The sequence below is a fragment of the Cololabis saira genome, chromosome 1 (assembly GCF_033807715.1).
Source record: "Cololabis saira isolate AMF1-May2022 chromosome 1, fColSai1.1, whole genome shotgun sequence".
Classification (NCBI taxonomy): domain Eukaryota; kingdom Metazoa; phylum Chordata; class Actinopteri; order Beloniformes; family Belonidae; genus Cololabis; species Cololabis saira.
In genome coordinates this window covers 52,045,598-52,067,214 of record NC_084587.1, presented here as the reverse complement: position 1 = coordinate 52,067,214, position 21,617 = coordinate 52,045,598, and the positions used below count along the sequence as shown (strand labels likewise).

General features: G+C 41.2%; 5 protein-coding genes across 6 annotated transcripts in view; 3 read left to right on the top strand and 2 right to left on the bottom strand.

Moving 5' to 3' along the window:
* Positions 1–21,617, top strand: part of LOC133447791 (uncharacterized) — a 779,477-nt gene that overhangs the window by 721,448 nt on the left and 36,412 nt on the right. Inside the window, exon 4 of the mRNA XM_061726502.1 lies at positions 17,168–17,506. Within this exon, the coding sequence (XP_061582486.1) occupies positions 17,168–17,506 (339 nt within the window). The remainder of the gene's footprint in view (positions 1–17,167; positions 17,507–21,617) is intronic.
* LOC133447657 (P2X purinoceptor 3-like) lies at positions 2,146–13,804 on the top strand. Of its 2 annotated transcripts, none has more exons than XM_061726392.1 (13): positions 2,146–2,316; positions 2,554–2,686; positions 4,459–4,594; positions 4,684–4,755; positions 7,064–7,133; positions 7,290–7,383; positions 8,170–8,247; positions 8,331–8,472; positions 9,009–9,145; positions 10,890–10,983; positions 11,058–11,123; positions 11,356–11,433; positions 13,409–13,804. In XM_061726392.1, exons 2-13 carry the CDS (start codon positions 2,565–2,567, stop codon positions 13,526–13,528), a joined length of 1,209 nt encoding a protein of 402 aa, XP_061582376.1. In that variant the 5' UTR covers positions 2,146–2,316; positions 2,554–2,564; the 3' UTR covers positions 13,529–13,804. The 2 variants fall into 2 exon arrangements, with proteins under 2 accessions (XP_061582376.1, XP_061582368.1); XM_061726384.1 differs by having other exon boundaries at positions 2,146–2,338.
* LOC133448293 (histone H2A-like) lies at positions 15,709–16,358 on the top strand. The gene has a single exon (XM_061726689.1). The coding sequence runs from the start codon at positions 15,711–15,713 to the stop codon at positions 16,095–16,097; it is 387 nt and encodes a 128-aa protein (XP_061582673.1). The 5' UTR covers positions 15,709–15,710; the 3' UTR covers positions 16,098–16,358.
* Positions 18,445–19,078, bottom strand: LOC133448483 (histone H2B-like). Its single transcript, XM_061727055.1, has one exon. The coding sequence runs from the start codon at positions 19,076–19,078 to the stop codon at positions 18,704–18,706; it is 375 nt and encodes a 124-aa protein (XP_061583039.1). The 3' UTR covers positions 18,445–18,703.
* On the bottom strand, positions 21,070–21,392 carry LOC133448537 (histone H4). Its single transcript, XM_061727151.1, has one exon. It carries the CDS (start codon positions 21,379–21,381, stop codon positions 21,070–21,072), a length of 312 nt encoding a protein of 103 aa, XP_061583135.1. The 5' UTR covers positions 21,382–21,392.

Below are 21,617 nucleotides of genomic sequence, written 5' to 3'. Positions count from 1 at the left end.
ACCCATATTTAATCCCAGTAGAAGATATACATAGACAACATATCACATGTTAAAACTGAAACATTTTGCCATTTCATGTATACCGGTAGTTAGTGTTCAGTAAACCTCTAGTTAGTGTTAGTAAACCTCTAGTTAGTGTTTAACAAGAGGTTTACTAACACTAACTAGACGTTTACTAAACACTAAACTGTGTTTAGTGTGTTAGGGCCAATAGTCATAGCTGCAGCTATAGAACAAGACTATAATAGTTAGTCTCAAACATAGTTTCATGGTAGATATGCTTCTATAGGCCTATGCTGCAGGGGGGCACCAACATGATCCACTGAGCCCATCACCCCTCCTTCTCTTAATTTTTTATTAATTATAAGTATCTCAGAGCCATCATTGTTTTCCATCGTTCTTGTAGTTTGTTGTGTTGGCCCCCCCACCCCCCTTTTCTCTCTTTTGAGTATGTTTGCAGGCCAGAAATCAGGAGCTGTGTGCTGACCTGCAGTCCCCCCCCCTCTGATCATCCCACTGCTGCTTCCACCTGTCAGTGTGGATGTCTGCTATATGCTTGCTGACATTCTGGCCTGCACCCGCCCCCGAAAATTGAAATTCATGGAAAAATATTTTCTCAATTTGAAATTGGTGGCAGCAACACAGCTCAAACAAGTCTTGTAAGTGTCTGTAAACGTCTGGGAAGTGAGGAGACCAGTTGCTGGAGTTTTAGGAGAGGAATGTTGTCCCATTCAGGCCAGTTCAACGCTCTTCTCCATCATAGGCATGTTGTTGTGATGGATGCAGGATGTGGTTTAGCATGGACTTGCTGAAATATGTAAGACCTTTCCTGAAAGTGACGTTTGGAAGGAAGCATTTGTTGCTCTAAAACCTCAACGTACTTTTCAACATTGATGGTGCCTTATCAGACGTGCCATCTGCCCATGCCACACACACTAATGCAACCTCATACCATCAAGGACACAGGCTTTTGAACTAAGTGCTGATAACAAACTGGATGGTCCCTCTCATCTGTAGTCCTCTTGGTTTAAAAAAAAACATTGAACAGTTTTCCATTTTGCGTCAGATAATTTTTTTAATGGTTTTGTTTCCTTGACTGCACACATATTAATGGTTAATACCATGCTGGTAAGAATCTAAGGCATATATATGTGCATTGTTACTATATTTATCTCATTAATATATATACATTAGGGGTGTAACGGTACATGTATTTGTATTGAACCGTTCGGTATAGCATGTTCGGTTCGGAACGGAGGCGTACCGAACAAGTTTCCAGACGGACATATTAAGTAGAGGACCGCACGTTGTGGAGCAGAGCGCTGCTGCCTGCAGCCTGCACACAGGCGGTTGCGCTCACACCGAGAAACAACAAGCAACAGTTGTAGCCGACCAAATCCGCTCCACCCCGGTGTGCCTGTGATCACCGCTGACAGACTGCAGCTTCGCCTGAATTATTATTATTTATGGTTCCGCGTTAAATCGACGGCGTAGGGTTGCGGTGCGGTGTGCGTCGCCGCGTACTCTACGCCGTCGTTTCTGCGTTAGTGTGATGCGGAACCATAAATCAGCCACCGGGAGCAAGGGCTCGCTGGGTTGATGTTGATCCGCGGACCAAACTTTTTAAGGAGCATCAAACTCACTCTTATCTACGCGGAAATAACGCTAAAATATAAAGAAGGCGTCCCAAAGTGTGATCTATGGTGAAATAGGAAAATTAAGATGTGTACGCTATATGTGTAGGCTGTTCTCACTGTTCCCTTCGGTTCTGCAGCGCAGCTTTACCCCGCCCACCCCCGCCCCGCTGCAGGCACTGACGCTTTCAGTGTGAATGCAGGGTAATGCCGCTAGTATTGGCAATAAAAGTAAATTATTTATAAATGTTATTTAATCTGAGCAACAACTTTAAACTGTTCAGTAATTCAGTCCAAAGCTTTGGAAATAAGGGAAAATATTGCAAAGAGGTTTGATTATAAACATGTTAAATTAAACACACAGTTATGACTTAAATGTGTTCATGTTTTGAATGTTGCGTGTGGAAGTGGGTCTGTGTCCATCGTGCATAAAGCAGATGGAGTGGGGGGGGGATGGGTACTAAGACACTTGACTGGAGACCTCAGAGTCAGAGATAAATGAGACAGAGAGGAAGGAAAGAAGATCCTGGGGCATGCGTGAAGACATAAGGACAAAGCAGAAAGAGAAAGCCGGTTGTTTACTGAGCACTTGGTCATCATGACATATGAAACCCACAGTAACAGGAAGAGATCATCCACTCAAGATCGGACACAGTGAAAAGATTCAGCTGGCGAATATCGGGTGACTTCTCTTTGTGTTGGATGTAAAACATTGTTTATTTTTTGCCTTTATGTCTTTCTTAAGAGGACCTTATTGTGTCATTGCTTTTGGGACAGACTAACACCACTGATGCAGTTCTATTTTTGATCATCTTTCTATCTATAATCCTCACAGAGTGGGACATTTGTTTATTTTCTGTAATTTATAAACTGGAATTACGCACAAAAAAAAGCTTTTTCTGTATTTTCTCACACCCAGATACTGCTAAGATGTGGGCATGTCTGAAAAACTTTTTTACTTATGAAACCACCAAGTCAGTAGTCGTGAAGAGTTGGACTATTGGCATCATCAACCGCGTCGTCCAATTGCTCATCATCACTTACTTCGTTGGGTGAGTGTATATTTGGTAATTAATAGTATTTACAGTAGTGCGGTTGAATAAAACATCAGCTATTCATTCTTAAGGCATTCATAATTAATGCAATAGACCAGTAAATGAACTGTATAAACCCTGGGTATTTATTCCTGAGCAACAAATATGTCTACAATAAAAGTAACCTATTCTGAAATAATCTTGCAACATTGTTCAACAACAGCAATTTTCCCTATTATTTTGATCCAAATGAGTAGGAAACCAAAATGTGTACCATTTGGTTTACACATACACTTAAACACACAAACGCACAATAATTAAATGACTGAAAGCTCTCCAAACGAGTTTAACTGCAGCTATACATTTTAGCAAGAAATTGAATAAAAAAGTCATTTTCTTAATGATGTAAGCTGATATATTGGGGGACTAAGCAGTATAAATAAGATTAAATAGATCTATTTGTAGGTTAAACATATCTAAATATGGTTAAGTCCCTTTGAAGCAGAATAATTCTACTTTTCTGTATGTTTTATTTGAGATATTTATCCATTTTGAGATTATGATTCCAAATAATTTGGCTATGAATAGTCACTAGCATTTTTTTTCATACTTAAATGTAAACAAGAAGCTTTTGAAAACTGTCATATATATTATATATATGCTGCTGATGGAGCTTCAGGGCAAAATAAAGATGTACAGAGTAGATTTCTGGATGTGGGGAAAAAGTGGAAGCTGGTGTGATGGAAGAAGATGCAGAAGATGGGGTAAGATGGCAATGATCTGCTGTAAAAAGGAATAAAGTATAAAGGAAAAAGCTGGAAGAAGGAGAGTGTGACCTGTATGTACGCAGAGCAAATGACATGAGTTTAATGTATAATCTGTGTCAAACCATCTCTTAACCTGATAAAGAATTATCTTTATGTCATTGATTTGTTGTTTTTTTTAATTCAATTCAATTCAATTTTATTTATATAGCGTCTATTACAACAGAAGTTGTCTCTAATGATGTAAAGATTGCACTTTTTAAAACATATTGTACTCCATTATATACAGCCCATTTGTGGTGCCGCTATAGCTGTGCTAAAATGAAGAAACTTCAGGTGGCATATAATGATGCCTTCAGAATGTTTATGGGGCTCCCAAGATGGACTAGTGCAAGTGAGGTATTTGTGACTAGTAATGTGCCAACCTTTCATGCTGTTCTGAGGAATTTTATGTATAAATTCATGTGTAGACTCGTGGAGTCTCATAATGAATTAATCAGGGCCTTGACAGACATCACACTAAGCGATACAAGGCTTACATCATGTTTTTGGAAACACTGGAGACAATGCTTATATGTTTTTTATTAATGAAAACAGTCTGGAACTGTACACCTCTGTAATGTCTGTAATGTAATGTGTGTTTTTGTATGTATTTTATGGACCCTTGTGTCTGGAATAAAGTTTATCATCATCTAGGTGCTTACTAGAGACCCAGAACATGACCGCCGAGCAATTATTACCTAAACATAACATAAAAAAAGATGAGTCAAAAATATTAAGAACTGGGAGAGACTTTACTCAATTTCATTTGACTACTCATCTCAACATTAAAAAACTGCATAAAAACAACAGTTGGGAATGCACGTTTGTCTATATTTGATAGATTTCCAAAATGTTCTGCAACATGTGTCAACTATTTGAATATAAGTTTGTTTTTATTTAAATGTATTACAGTTGTAAATTGAAGATGACATTTTAAAGGCTCTGTTGTTCAGGTCCGTGTGATATTTTCTCTGTGCGTTTTAGTTGGGTGTTTCTCTGTGAAAAGGCCTACCAGGTGAGAGACACAGCAATCGAGTCCTCAGTGATGACCAAAGTCAAAGGTTTTGGGATCTACAATAACAAGGTGATGGATGTGGCTGACTATGTCACTCCCACACAGGTATGAATCCATGCTGCATCAGTGGATGGGGGCACATTTCTGACTGACAGTGATACTGATGGGCTATATGCTGTTTGTGCTATGTGCAGGGAGCTTCGGTTTTCTGCATCATTACTAAGTTGATCACAACAGAGAATCAAGTCCAAGGATACTGCCCTGAGGTCAGCTGCCACAACTGTCACTACTGTTGTTATAAAACTATTATTGCCACTGTAATCCATGATTTATGCTTCTACAACAAACCAGTGATGCATGTGTCTTGTAGCCTGATGTGCACCTCCCCAGAAATGTAACTATACGCATCCCTTTGGCATGTAGCACAACAAATGCGATTAGTCCCCTTGGTAGTATTGTATTCCTTCCACATAATTCCAGGTTCTGCTTCTTCATTGTTTTCAACCCAGATAGAAAGATGGATTCCAGCAGTATCAGTAAAAATGCTGCTGCTCAACATTAAACAGCTCCAGCTCATATAGGACTATGCTTCATTTGCTCTTTTCAATTTTTTTTTTTATTTCTGAGCTCCATAAAGGAAGCAAACAAAAGGAAACTCCACTGCAAGCTGAAGCGTTGCATACAAGAACCTGCACCACCATCTGGTGTTTGGTGGTGTAAATACACAGCAACAAAAACAACAGCAGACACATACAGCGGCCAACTGCACACATGTTGCATATGTGGTCAAAGTACGTAGTTGCTTTGTGGAGCATTAAATCATGCCTAATGTGTTGCATAATCCCAAGGATTTGATATACACTCACAGTTTGTTCTGCATTCTTTTCAGTCAATATTGTGCTGCATACTGTACACAATCCCTGTTTTGATATGTTCAAACTATTATTTCTGTTTTTCAAAGCTACAAAGACACTGTTAACGATACTGATTTGAACAAAACGTTGTAAAAAGTATGCAGCATGAGAAACACATTTTTCCAGTAAGGAATTATATTATTTCCCAAAATGCAATAGATCACCACAGAAGTCAGTTATCACAATAATAGGAAAACAACAACTGGCCACTCGATGCGAATGCTTTCTTCCAATTCAGTTTTATTTTTATACTGTAGCATCTATTACAACAAAAGTTGTCTCTAGGTGCTTTCCAGAGACCCAGAACATGACCTCCGGAGCAATTATTACCGAAACATAATCCACTTTTCCAAAAAGCAGAAAATTGCACAGATGTTGCAGCATGCTAGAAATGTTGCTACCTTTACAGTAGCACACTGATGCTAACAATAATAAATAGTTACTAAAACGTATTGGGTACGTTTAGGAGTTAAAACTACCTAATTAGTGCAACAAAGATCATAATTTGGGTTTAAATCCCAAAATTTGCATCAAGTTACAATGCATTATTGTGAATGATGTTTTGGTGATTTATTAACAGATTTGTGGTGGTATATTTAGTGTGGCAGTCTTTTAAAAACCAAGCACAGCTAATGTGAATTTAATACCTTAGTTATGGCTGCAAAGATAGAAGAATCGTCAGTTCTGAGCTAACATTGGTGATATTTAACTATGGTATATTAAGATGGCAGTGTAAAACCTCTCTGAATACTAAAAAAGTGCTTTCCTTCAACGTGCTTTGCACGTCTTGACAAAAAACATGTTTTCTGTTAAAAGCAGCTGCAGACATTAACAGGGCCACCAAACAACATACATGGACTATTTTGCTCAGCTGGTTGATTTGGGGCCCGGGCTCCCTCATACTCCTGGCCAGTGGGGCTCCCCAGGGGTGGCACTGAGCCAGACCTGAAAATGATTCTTCTTTAGTTTTGGAAAAAATAAATATAGTTAGCTAATTCTATTACTTTAACATTGAGGCTACTTAGTTATGAAGGAAAGCACTAATAAGAGGTAATATATTGGGCATATCATATTCAAATAAAATTTGTGCAAACCCATCATTGTTCATTGCATAATGTCAGGTTAGGTATAACATTTTTTTTAAATAATACATCTCACGACCCTCTTCTACAAATATTAGGTTTTTACTAACCACAATCATATGAGTATTAGTTTGCTAAAGATCTGACATAAAATCAACTAACTTGCACCATAATGACCCGAAAAAGTGAACTTAGTTGAACTTAGTGGTGCATCAAAAAGATGATTAAAACTACAGAGAGCCGTGTAGTACTACAAGTTAGTTATATAAATGTAACGAATACGTTAATATTTAACTGCTAATACAAACTGATCTCACAAAAATCTGTGAAATGCCCACGACCTCTCACCCCTATTTTCCGTGGCACCTGTACGGAAATAGAGTGACGAGCGGGGATCCTGATGTAGTTTATACATTAACAATATGTTTCAAAGATAAAAGAAAAATCAATTCATCTTTAAACTCATGTAGGTTTTTTAAGGGATTTAGTGATCAATGCTGTTTGTTGAAGAGTTGGGTTAGAAAATATACATTATCCATAATCTAATGTGTGTATGTCTTTGATAATGGGTTACCCAGAGTGAGAAGAAGTATATTTGTACGGATGATGAAGGCTGCCAGCGGTCCCTCAACAAACCTGGAAGCTATGGTAATACCCTTTCTCTGTGTATTTTTTTTCACACTTCTATTTCACCTCATAATTATTTCCTAAACGTATACGTTTATCGAAGTTATTTGCCTGAAACAGTTTTAATATTAATGACATGTTTTCCTGTTTGCATAATGGCTTTCTCTTCCTGCTCAGGAATCCTCACAGGCCGGTGTGTTCCTTTCAACGCTACCGTCAAGACATGTGAGATAAAAGGGTGGTGTCCTGCGGAGATCGACACCATCAAGACGTAAGTGTTGTGTGCATGTGATGACGGCTATCTCACGAGGGTTTGCAACAGCTGTTGGGTACTGATATGCAAATACATATTGCTGATTGTATTTGCTCCAATAGTTTAGGGGTGCTTTCACACCTGTCCCGTTTGGAGCAGTTGTTCCGAAACAGGGAGCGTTTCCCCCTAAAGATCGGTTCGTTTGGTATATGTGAACACAGCAATCGCGCTTGGATGCGGGACAAAACAAGCGAGCCGAGATCGCCTAGGAGAGATGGTCTCGGCTCGCTTCCATTCGAGACCTGGAGCAGCGCGTTTGCAGTGAGAACATAATCAACACAGCACACAGAAACACACAGAAACAAACTAGCCACACTCGCTTACGATGCTCCATAGTTGTTGTTTTTCCCGGGGTACGGAAGAGGAAACTCCTTCTGCATTCATTTCTGACCAAGGAGAGAACAGTTGGTTCGCGCATGGCATTTGTTAACAGCTTTGAACCGCTACAGACGGTTGCCTTGTGAACACAAACGCCACAAACGAAAAACAAAACAACTGTATCAATTTAGCCCCTCAATCAAAACAAACGGGCCACAGGTTTGAAAGCACCCTAAGTCAGCCAATGAGGTGGTTAGCTGTTCATAGTTTGTTAAGGACAAGCACATTCATTCTGAAGCTTCATACACAGCCAAATAAAGTGTAACCTGCCTCTATGAGGGTAGGGAACAAAGAGACACTTAAACACAATCTCACAAAGTTATTTCTATGCTTGCCTTCCCTTCTGGTTTCTTTCCTGTGCCTCAGTACACCGATGATGGAGGTCGAGAATTTTACCATCTTCATTAAGAACAGCATACGTTTCCCAACTTTCAACTACACTAAGTACTTCACTCTTTTTATGATAAGTATACAATGGATAATGATTGCTAGAATGGAGTCTGACATGTTCTCATGTGTCCTTGCAGAGGGAACTTCCTTCCTTCCATCAATCAAAGTTACATCAAATCCTGTAATTTTGACATGGTCAACAACACCTACTGCCCCATATTCAAAGTGGGGGATGTTGTTCGCTACGCGCAACAGAAATTCATGGATCTGGCAGACAAGGTATGGACAACAGTAGTTTTTTTGGGGGGGGGTTTGAATGAAGCTTGTGTTACTACTATCAAGCATGAGTCAAACATTTTTGAACTTTCAACCACTTGTTTTGAATGTGTAAGTGTGTCTAAACATTCACTGACTCAGAGCTAAAATAAAGAGTGGTGTTCTTTTCTTTGCTTTGGATCCATCTGTGGGTTTTCCACCACAGATGGCCCAGATGGCCGCCTTCACCATTGTTGACTTTAACGGAAAGAAAATGTAATTTTTTCTGTAAACAGCACAATGGCTTGGCTCCCGTTTACACTTGCTTTGATACATGGACACTTCATAACAAATGGTCCTTCTGAATTAACCACCAAAAGTTCAGTTTTTAATTTACAAGAAGCTTAGTGTGGTAGGTATGTTGTGTATAGACTCAGTCATAAGATGTATGTGTTTAAGTCCTAGATATTGTAGTTCCTGTTATGATTTAAATCTTATGTAATCCATTACACAAGATGGAGCACATGAATACAGCTTTCTCTTTATGGCAAATCTCCCAGGGTGGTGTGATTGGAATAAAGATTGGCTGGATGTGTGATCTGGACAAGTCTGACGACCAGTGTAACCCCTCCTACTCATTCACACGACTGGATGCCATGTCACAGAAGACTTCTGTTTCACCTGGCTACAATTTCAGGTAGTCGGACGCGTTCAAGGCAGAAAATACTCTGATCATTTGATCAACAATGACAAAGCTGTGATCAAATTTCATTTTTTTTTTGTTTTATTTTATTCAACTGTCTGCATGTTTTAATGGTTAGTAGCTTAATGTGGTAAAAAAAAAAAAAAAAAAAAAAAATATATATATATATATATATATATATATATGGATGCATGGATGTCTACTGTGTGCTACTGACGTCCCCGACCACCCCAGTCTGGCCTTCGGTAGGAGGGTCCCCCCTTATGAGCCTGGTCCTGCTCAAGGTTTCTTTCCTCCTAAAGGGGAGTTCTTCCTTGCCACTGTTTGGCTTAAGGCTTTTCTCCCACTAGAGGAGTGTTTACCTGCCATTGTTTATGTAATAATTGCTCTGGGGTCATGTTCTGGGTCTCTGGAAAAATCCTAGAGACATCTTTTGTTGTATTAGACGCTATACAAATAAAATTGAATTGAATTGAATTTAATTGAATCGAATACATATATGCATTTTGAGCTGCAGCAAATGTTAATTTCCTCTGTGAGTGAGAATTAGTGGGGTTATTCGGGGGGGTGCCTTCCCCCCCGAATAACCCCACTAATTTTTTGAGCATAATGCATTTAAATGCATCAATCTCACAGCCACTGTCTTGCACTTTTTGATGTTTCCCTGCTTCAACACACATGATTCATATGAATGTGACTTGTGCAGACCAGCTGATGATGGTGTGTTGAAGCAGCATGTGAAGCGTGAAGGACAGCAGCCCTTGAGGACCAGATTTATCGCGGTTTTAGTACCTACTCGGCTCGACTCAACTTGGCCTGGTTTCTTTTCCATAACAATTCAGCACCTGGAGCAGAAGTAGGAGGGTTGGAATGAAGCTGCTCTGACGTATTTGATTGTGTGATTTACACGAAGAAGACAACAACACTAAAGATGTAGAACCTGGAGGAGATGATAGATGTGCTGCTGGGTCTGTGGCTTGTGTTTGATATCAAGTTAAAAAATGAGAGAGAGAGAAGCTTGAAGCGGCAACGCTTTTTTTTTTTTTTTGTTTGTTTGTGTGCTGGAAAGTCAGCTGGAGCCGTGAGCAGCTATGAAGAGACAGAGCTCCTGGTGGATCTGGTCGTTCCTTATCACCCGTCTAGATCCATTTTTTATTCTCTCCTCAGCACCAGGTTTATGAACATCTGCACCTCAGAGTTGGATCATGAAACAGACTTTTGCTGCCATTGCCTGTTGAATAAAATGAACAAGAATTCGTCACAGTCGCTCTTTCGCTGATTTCCTCCTCCTGACTCAGACGTCTGACTCCAACCCCCCGACCAATCGGTGACCTGTAGTGTGATGATGTCAGATACAGCCGACTCAGCAGCTTAGAACCTCGGCTGAATAGATACAGAAAAGGTATCTACTCGGCACGTTAGACCCCTGGTGGAAAAGTGCAAAACCGAGGCAGGTCGGGCTGAGTAGGTACTCGTGGAAAAGTGCCATTAGACACCCTTGGTCTATAGCTACACCAAATAAATGAAAAAGTGACTTACATAACTCTGAGTTTGCCTGCTAGGATGGCAGAGAGTTGTTGCAGCAGTTCAGATGAATGAAGTGTTCCTACTATCCATTGATATTCTAAACACTGAAAATGACACTTTTTAGGCACAAATTGTAACATTTTATACATTTTTGATTGAGCACATATTTGGATCAATTTATAACACTAATGTAATGGGTATGTCTATGCAGGTTTGCAAAATACTATAAGATGGCGAATGGGACCGACTACCGTACCCTTGTCAAAGCCTACGCTATTAGGTTTGATGTTCTGGTTAACGGAAATGTGAGTATTTTAAGGTTTGCCAAGGTTTGGGTTTCCAAACACAAATTATATGAACTGCTGGTTTTCTTTCGTAGGCAGGGAAGTTCAACATGATTCCCACGCTCATAAACATGGTGGCGGCATTTACATCAGTAGGAGTGGTGAGTTTTACGGATGTAGCATTTTTATTTGGTACTTTCTTTCTTTTTTTTTACCAATATAGCCCAGACCTTAAAACTGGCTGTGGCCATTTGTTTTTTTGTTGACTTTTATAATTACTTCAAAACATAATTAATGTTTGAGATAATACTGGTCTTCTTTCATTTGAAATTGGGTCGTCTAAACGAAAGCATTTACGATTACAGTATCATTGTTTTTGTTTTCACTGTGCAGGGAACTGTGCTATGTGACATCATCCTGCTCAACTTCCTGAAAGGTGCGGAGCAGTACAAGGCCAAGAAATTTGAAGAGGTAAAATTACAGGTATTCAATAAGACTGATCAGTACAATATGCAAGCAAAGAAAGTATCATTGAATTCCGATAAGTGTTTAATGATTTATTTGAAAACTTCCAGATCTATCATATTTGTTACATGAATTTATGAGATCTCTGCACCACCGCTATAAAAGGTTTTTATACAATATAAACTAATAGATAAATTTAAAAAAAACATTGTATACCGAAATATAGAATTAATTATGATTTAGAAACTGTAGAAGACAAAATTGGGCTTTTTTTAAAATATAAAAGTCACTTTAAAAGGAGGAATGTATTATTTTCTATGTCAGGAAATAAACAAACATTTAAAAATAAAACGTAAGACATTAAGTTTGGTGGATAATTGTTGTGTGTCACTCCACCACCACATCCTCCAGTTCCCATAACAGGAACTACAATACCCAGGACATATCCACATACTGACATCTTCTGACTGAGTCTATACACAACATACCTACCACACTAAGCTTCTGGTCAATTAAAAACTGGACTTTTGGTGGTAAATTCAGAAGGACCATTTGTTATGAAGTGTCCTTGTAAGTCTTTATTTATTTATTTAACCTTTTTTCTGATCAGTTTTACAAAGTACTGTGGGTTTATGCCCCCATATTTAGCTATTTCCAGTATCTTAGACATATTTTTAATTGAGCATCACAGCTGAGTCAGTAAAGCGTACCATGACTTCACCGCTGAGTGAAGTCATGAAACAAAACCAAAACGCCACTCATGACCCAGACGGCCAATTCTGTGCCTCTTTTCTAGCTTAACCTGTGTGCTGGTGTGTTTCTCATGTCTTTGTCCACACAGTGACACTGCTGCAAAACATGCCAGCGTTCTGATAAAAAAGTGTTTTTAACCATATTCTGAAGGACCTTTCTTCTTGGTGTCTAAGGCCCCGTTTACGCGGAGCAAAAACTGAGGCGTTTTCATGCGTTTTGGCCGTTCGTTTACACGAAAACGGAGCTCAAAGTCACCAAAAACAATCATTTCTGAAACGCAAAGTGGAGATTTTCACGTTTGCGTCTAAACAGAGGAAAACGGAGGAAAACGGAGGAAAACGGAGATTTAGGCTCAGAACGTCACAGAAACGTCACCAGCATCATTTGTGTGACCTGTGTTTACAATTTGTTTGGCCACCGTCAATATTTTCTTGTATTTTATATTCTAAAGTCACACTTAGAAAGTAAGACCCCGTCCACACGTAGCCGGGTATTTTTAAAACCGAATATTTCCCCCCCTCCGTTTATAAAATAATTTGCATCCACATTACATCGTTTTAAAAAAAAAAAACCCTTCCACACATAACCGAAGATCTGCGTTTTCCACCACATTCATAAGCATTCTAAACCTGTAGATCATCTGCAGCTCTTTCTCTGTAAGCCGCAGTTAACAAGCCCGAGTCCCCCCGTGTCCCGCCACGGAGCTGCCGCGTTAATATCTTAATATCTTCGGTTTAGCAGATACCCGGCTACGTGTGGACGGGGTCTAATTCCACTTCTCTGTCACTCCAAACGAAAGACTCTCGTTCAGTCTTGGAAGTAACTGGCAGTCAAGGCTGATTTATTGTTCCGCGTTACACCAACGCAGAGCCTACGGCGTAGAGTACGCGGCGACACGCTCCGTACTGCCCCCTGCAGGTTTGGCTGCTCATAGCTCCTTAACAGCGTTTTCATGCCGCTTCGTGTAAACGAGGATTTTTTTGAAAACGTAGAGGGGGAAATATCCGTTTTTGTAAATACGAGTAATATGTAATATGTGTAATATGTGTAAACGTGGCCTAAATGGTTAATCTCTCTTGTCAAAGGGGAAATATGCTAATTGAGAGAGTCATGCCATGATAATGACTTTGGATTTGTCAACAATAATAATAATAACACAGGAGGCAGAAAAGATTTATGAACTAAAGGCAAAACTTTAATCTCCATCTCTTTCTCTAATATTCTGTAGGTGTCGGACAGCCCGCTGGAATCCCAGACCAAAGGCTTCTATCGTTCCCAGCTGTCACTGAGACAATCAAACTTAAAGTCCAGTGACTCAGGTGCATTTTCTATTGAACATTACTGCTGAATAAGAAATAACTTTGTTTTCATTCTTGGTCTGTTTGCTAGCTATTGCAGTCAGTTTTTATTGGGTTCAAAAGATTGTTTCTTCAGTTTATATCATTCAAAACCGAAAGAGACTGAAACAAAATCACATGAAATAAATTCAACAAGTGCATGAGTGACTTTGCATGGTGACCTTTTATGTTAGCATGTGACAATAACTCAGATATTGTCTGAGGTGTCTTTTAAAAACCAGAAATGTAAATGGCTTTCATGTAGAAAATAAAAATTACAACAATAAACAAGATAGCTGGCCTTAATCATTTCTTTGATCCTATTTATTTATTCCATTTTCTAATCTGATGATTTTATTAAAAGCAATAGAGTTGGATTGTGGTTTGATTTTTGAAGACTTTAAACTTTTCTCTTTTTTTCCCTACTGATGACGTTCTTGCATAGTGTGAACTGAGACATAATGCAGTCATATCTGAAGTTGCAAAAAAAATAAAAATAGCAAATAGCATGTTTAGTATTGAAGCTGGCAGCATTATCTTATCCATCAGTTACCTTTATTAACGTAGCCTGTGAACCAGTGAGCAAATGAAGAATTTCAGTAACACCGTTTAATATCAACCAAGCTTAAAAGCATAAGCATATGAAAAGTATATCGGACTTACCAATCCAACAACAGTAAAGCTCGGTGGCCATCTGTCCTGCAGTCCAGTGTAAAGCCTGAATTATGGTTCTACGTTAAACCTACGCAGAGCCTACGCCATAGCGTACGCGGCTATGCGGGAGTCTCTCCGTAGCCTACGCCGTAGCCTGACGTGCACCTCCCAAAAAACGTAACTATGCGTCGAGGCGACGCAGACCCAACGCAGACGCAAAGGGCTGTGATTGGTTCACTTGGTAGCAACGCATTTCCGGTTCGTGAAGCAGTAGTGAACTTTCAGCGCTGTTTTCTTCGTATGTGTGTGATTTTTTTTTGGTTTGGTTGTTTGCACAATAGTTGTCCTTATCTCTTTGATTCACTGTGACCGGAAAAGCCGGAAGTTAAACAAAGTATCAACTAGCGCTCTGGGGGAGTATTGCACCGCGGCGAAATGGAGTGACGGAGAAGTCCGAAGGGTTCACGATGGCGTCACGGCAACGGCTCTGCGTTGGTTTAATACAGAACCATAATTCAGGCTTAAGCCGGTCCACTAATGACTCGCGTCTTGGATCTTGGTTGACTGCTCTTTCTTTTCTTTACCTCCCCTGATAAAACCCTATTTGCTTTCTTAGCGCGCTCTGCCATGGTGTTGGTTCTGAGAATGAAAACTGCTTTCACACCTGTCCCGTTTGGAGCAGTTGTTCCGAAACAGGGAGTGTTTCCCTCTACAGATCAGTTCGTTTGGTATATGTGAACACAGCAATCGTGCTCGGATGCGTTTCACAATTTAAAAATTGTGATTAATATATCTTTGTTTACATACAAGACTGTCAGTTCTGGCCTAGATAGCCTACACTTCCACATTAAAGATAACCAAGCAGTTATATTAAAAAAAAAAACAAAACAAAAAAAAAACAAAAAAAAAACAGGCTAAATCCACAACTTTTCTCGTCATAGAATGGAAACCAAGCAAGACTCAGATCTTTAGGGGACAGTCAGCCAGTGGAACCTGAAATGTGCAGCTTACACTATGGAAACACGGTTAGTGGTTTTCCTGTAGACCGATTATTCAAAACTCCAGGTTAAGCTGAAAACTACTATTTATCTATTTACCTATGGACTTCAACTGATGGACTGTTCCTTCCAGTCTAATGCTTTAGTAAGCAGTGGATTGTTCATCTGACCTTTTGCATTTGCAGTTTATGTAAAAAGCCCAAAACAAAAAGGGCTATGATGAATTTTACTGTCAATTATTTAACAGTATAAATTAGTTTAGTTACTTCAATCCAAAGTGTGTGATTCGGTGACGCGGTCAGACCTCCGCTGCTCCTGATTGGTGGATTCTGCTCTGCAGCGAGGCCCCGCCCCCATGAGCGAGGCCCCGCCCCCATGCCCGCTGTTTATTGGATAGAATCTTTTCAAAACTCCCGCCTCGTTTCTCTCTGTCCTGATTGGTGCGGCAGGACTCGTCCCGCGCTCTCTGGTATTTAAAGAGGTTTTCCGCTGCTGGAGACACAGTTTCTCTTGACACCAGTTCCAGAAATACTTTATCAACATGAGCGGCCGCGGAAAGACCGGAGGGAAAGCCAGAGCGAAGGCCAAGACCCGCTCCTCCCGTGCAGGACTGCAGTTCCCAGTGGGTCGTGTCCACAGACTGCTGCGTAAAGGCAACTACGCTCAGCGCGTCGGTGCCGGCGCCCCCGTCTACCTGGCGGCTGTGCTGGAGTATCTGACCGCTGAGATCCTGGAGCTGGCTGGAAACGCTGCCCGCGACAACAAGAAGACCCGCATCATCCCCCGTCACCTGCAGCTGGCTGTCCGCAACGACGAGGAGCTCAACAAGCTGCTGGGGGGGGTCACCATCGCTCAGGGCGGCGTGCTGCCCAACATCCAGGCGGTGCTGCTGCCCAAGAAGACCGAGAAGGCCGCCAAGGCCAAGTAAAGCTGCTGCTGAACCCGAAACACAACGGCTCTTTTAAGAGCCACACACTCCTCTGAGAGACACGATTACCGTATAACAATTACATTATATTGTGATTTTTGTGCTTGTTCTTCTCTCACATGTCGCTTTGGATAAAAGCCTCTGCTAAATGACAGTATAAAACCAAAGATCAATCCACTCATACAACCACACAACTTTAAAGCACAAACTGTATGGAGCAGTAACATCTGCTGTTACTGGAAACTAAACTGTCTCAGAAGAAACGACCAATAAACACGTCTAAAGATGCGAGATGACTGAGTGCAGATTGTTTAAAAAAAAAAAAAAAATGTAAACATTTTGTATTATAGTACTAACTAGTTCATCGGTTGTCTGCTGGTTGAAGTGAGGCTCTGTAATAACTGATTTTCAGAGATAATTAAATATACATATAGCATAAATAGCATGTTTGTGAAATTATTTACTTTCTCTATAAAGGAAAATGTGTTCACTGGTGTTGTTTCAGAAACTTAGAAGTGACCTGTTCAAATCCAAAAGTCTGTCAGTTAATCTAATGTGGAAATACGTAATTGCTCTTTTTGAAATAGTAATTGATAAAATGATAAAATATATTACTACCGATATTTCAGTAGATGGCGCTAACACACTGTAATACAACATCCATTAAGGCGGAGAAAACCCGTCCCTGTCCTCTAACACGTCCTCCAAAAAAGTACACAATCTTTTTTCCTTACCAGTATACACACTATAAATACCCAGCTACTGGGGGTTGGTTTCTAGTGACTGGAGCAAATAAACTAATAACTAAAATAGATAAATAAATTAACTAACTTACACAACCGGGACAGAGAGCCAGCAGGGGGCGGGGCTCCGGACTAGGCGGGAGTTTTGAAAAGATTCTATCCAATAAACGGCGCACATTGAGGCGCGAGCTCGTTCTCGGGGGGGGCGGGGCTGCAGAGCAGAATCCACCAATCAGGAGCGGAGGTCTGGACCGCGTCACCGAGTCACACACTTTAAGAGCAGCGAGTCTCGCTTCTCCCAGCATTATTGTCCTGATCCAGAACCAGTCGCCATGGCCAGAACCAAGCAGACCGCTCGTAAGTCCACCGGAGGCAAAGCCCCCAGGAAGCAGCTGGCCACCAAGGCCGCCCGGAAGAGCGCCCCGGCCACCGGCGGAGTGAAGAAGCCTCACCGCTACAGGCCCGGTACCGTGGCTCTGAGGGAGATCCGCCGCTACCAGAAGTCCACGGAGCTGCTGATCCGCAAGCTGCCCTTCCAGCGGCTGGTGAGAGAAATCGCTCAGGACTTCAAGACCGACCTGCGCTTCCAGAGCTCCGCCGTCATGGCCCTGCAGGAGGCCAGCGAGGCTTACCTGGTGGGGCTGTTCGAGGACACCAACCTGTGCGCCATCCACGCCAAGAGGGTCACCATCATGCCCAAAGACATCCAGCTGGCCCGCCGCATCCGCGGGGAGAGAGCTTAGACCGTCTCCCCTGTAACCACAACGGCTCTTTTAAGAGCCACCAACATCACCACTAAAGAGCTGCTTTTCCTTTTAGTATATAACGTGAAAAATGAACATCTACCCGTGTTTTCTGTCCTCTTTTTAATTATCAGACGAGGCGTTATCTTGGTCTGAATCTTTATTTTAATAAACAGCCACGACACTTCATTTGTCAGCGTACCTCGTGTCCGACGGCCGCGGGGCTACTGCGCATGCTCCTGACTATGGCATGCTGGGAAATGTAGTTTCCATGTCACATTCATATCACATAACCCTTATTTCTTATAGGAAACATCAGTTATACATATACAAGAATAGTTATTTTTCACAGACGTTTACCACCGGAAATGCAGATTATAGCTAAAGTTTCAGATTGTCTGTAAAGTCTTGTTTGTTTTCGTTCTGATCATTTCTCAGGTCATGCAGTATGTTAAATGTCCACAGGACAATAAATATATAGAAATCAAATTCTTACTTGGGAAATTAACACCAGCGTTTGTAAGAAATACCAAAAATAATGAAACGTTACACTTTATGGTTAAAACTTTGGGGTGGAAGTACAGAAAATAAGCGGTGAGAAGATTGAAAATCCATTTGGATTAAATCAAATCGTTTAGTTTAGTTGAAAGTAGTAAAGTAATTAAAACAGGGATAAGATGAAAACGGTTCTATTCATCTTTCAACAATCCACAGCACAATGATGATCATTTAAAGAATGAGGGAAGATGACTGATGAAACTTGAGTCTTTCTCTGACGTTCAGGAGTTTATTAACCTGCTACAATAAACATTGATTTGACCAAACACGCATTGATCAGTTACATCTTGATTTGATTCTTCAGTCATTTGTGGTAATGTATATCACTAACAAAAATACGGACAAAAGTAAACTATTCAGATTTGGTCTAAATGACATGCTGCTGGTAGGAACTACTTATTTTTGTTTATTCTCATTTATTTTAATGGTTTTATCATTTACTCACACTCTGATTTTTTGCTCAGTACTGGGGGATTTACCCCCAAAAAAAGGGAGGATAACGAGCTCTGCAGATTGGGTGTGTGGCTCTTAAAAGAGCCGTTGGTTTGTATCGGGTCTTGGTCTACTTGGAGCTGGTGTACTTGGTGACGGCCTTGGTTCCCTCGGACACGGCGTGCTTGGCCAGCTCCCCGGGCAGCAGGAGGCGCACGGCGGTCTGGATCTCCCTGGAGGTGATGGTGGAGCGTTTGTTGTAGTGAGCCAGACGAGACGCTTCGGAGCCGATGCGCTCAAAGATGTCGTTGACGAACGAGTTCATGATGCCCATGGCCTTGGAGGAGATGCCGGTGTCGGGGTGGACCTGCTTCAACACCTTGTACACGTAGATGGCGTAGCTCTCCTTCCTGCTCTTTCTCCTCTTCTTGCCGCCTTTCCCGGCGGTCTTGGTCACAGCTTTCTTGGAGCCCTTCTTGGGCGCGGACTTGGCAGGTTCAGGCATGTTTCCTTCTTCAAAAACGAATGAACTGCTTCGGTCAGAGAGGCTGATTTCATTCCCTCCACATGCAAAAACAACAGCGCAGTCTCCCGTCTGTGATTGGTCCAGTGGCTCTGACGTCACAGATTGAGTTTGTCTTCATTTAAACTGGTGGGCGGCTCTCAGTGGAGAGAAAGAAGAGCGGGAAACTGTCGAAACCCTCTTTGTTTACTCTTTACCATCTAAATCTATGAAATGCAACATTATGAGATTGTTTTCTGAAAGCTGTGAAACAATGGAAAATATTGTTTGTGGTGTTTGAACCACAGAGCTCCTTTTGTCTCCTCTGTCTCACCTACAAGAAGAAGTCAAAACTGAAAACATTTGAGGTGTAAATGCACATTCACAATTACACACAACATTTACAACAACTCCAGTCAGCCGAATCCAACTATGGCTGTCCAGCTGATTACATTTTCAAACCATGAACTCTGGATGAAGCTTCACAGCTCTTGAATCTAACTTTACTTGTCCTTTGGTCGGTTTATCTTAATATGTAAAGGGTCTAGAAACAATCTATAGCAAACGATTGTTCTGCATTTAACAGTGAGTCAGTAATGTTGCATTTGTCCAACTCACATATAAAAATGTAGTGTTTTTTGTGTTTTTTATAGATGGAGTTTGTCTTCATTTAAACTGGTGGGCGTCTCTCAGTAGAGAGACAGAAGAGCGGGAAACTGCCGAAAGGCGCCGTTTGTTTAGAAAAATACATATTAAGACCCCGTCCACACGTAGCCGGGTATCTGCTAAACCGAAGATATTTTCCTACATTTGGACCTGTCATCCACATGAAAACGCAAATAAACGAATGTTTAAAAAAACTCTGGGCAAAGTGAAGATTTTTGAAAACTCCGTTTATGTAGATGCGTGTAGACACACACAACCGGAGTTTTGCGTTTTCGAACGTCACATTATGCGCCAAAACAACAACAAATCTGCTCTGACGTCTAACGTGCGACCTTTGTTTACTACAGAACTACAGATGATCCACCATCTGTTCTCCAAGCTATTTATTAAATAAATGCTCTCTGCTCTGGACAGCCGTTTACTGCGTTACACCGACGCAGAGCCTACGCCGTAGGGCTGCGTCGATAACGCTGCAGCTCCGTTGTGGGACATGGGGGGGCTCGTTACCGAGAAGGAGACGCGCCTCCCGGGGAAGCTGCGCCGCGGAGGTGCAGCTTCCCCGGGAGCCGCAGATGATCTACAGGTTTATAATGCTTATGAATGTGGTGGAAAACGCAGATCTTCGGTTATGTGTGGAAGGGTTTTTTTTTTTTAAACGATGTAATGTGGATACAAATTATTTTATAAATGGAGGGGGGGAAATATTCGGTTTTAAAAATACCCGGCTACGTGTGGACGGGGTCTTAAATACAATCTTTGTATTGTGGGATTGTTTTCCTAAGGTTGTGAAAAAGTGGCGAAATTAATCTGTGGAGTTTAAGAGTCATTTGAAGTGCAGAGCTCTTTATTCTGACCAGGGTCAACGAGCAGCAAAAAAAAACAGTTTAACTGTCCTTTATTACATTTAAGTGAATACAGCCGTTTAAAACCACCTGCAGTGGAAAACGCAACTTTTAAAACACTGTAGCATCTCCACATTATGAACCGTTTTGTCAACAAGCTGATAAAAGTAGGTAAACTCTCGTAGAGCCATAGAAGAGTTACAACTCTTGTCAGTCATATATTGCTTTAATTTAATCAGTAGGTGTAAAGACTCAGTTCGACAATGAACCCAGTTGGATGCTTCTCTGTCTACATGCCTTAGTGATTTACAGGAATACGTGATCACGTCTGACATACAAATAGTCCTGGTTATTGATACATTTCCTGGAGTAGAATAATTTAAGTCAATAGATTTATCCAAAGTCGTGTATGTATAAATGTCGGTAATTTGCTCTCAGATCAGGTGGGTGGCCCTGAAAAGAGCCGTTGTTTGGTTGAAAGATGGTTTAACCCCCGAATCCGTACAGGGTGCGTCCCTGTCTCTTGAGCGCGTACACCACATCCATGGCGGTCACCGTCTTCCTCTTTGCGTGCTCGGTGTAGGTGACGGCATCACGGATCACGTTCTCCAGGAACACCTTGAGCACACCGCGGGTCTCCTCGTAGATCAGACCGGAGATACGCTTCACCCCCCCGCGGCGAGCCAGACGGCGGATGGCGGGTTTGGTGATTCCCTGGATGTTGTCACGGAGGACTTTACGGTGACGCTTAGCGCCTCCTTTACCGAGACCCTTTCCTCCTTTTCCTCGTCCGCTCATGTTGAATATGAAGTTAGTCAACAACTGAGCTGGAACTACGTTGACCACGTTATTTAGCTCCTTTCTGAGGACGTGTTAGAAGACAGGGGCGGACCTAATATTCTTCTACTCATTAAAGGATGCTGATACCAGATCGTTCAGTGTGTTATAGCGCCACCTACTGGGACACAATAGTTAGTAACTTCATGTATTTTTAAATCCTGATATGGCTGCGTTCAACAAATATAATTTTTGTT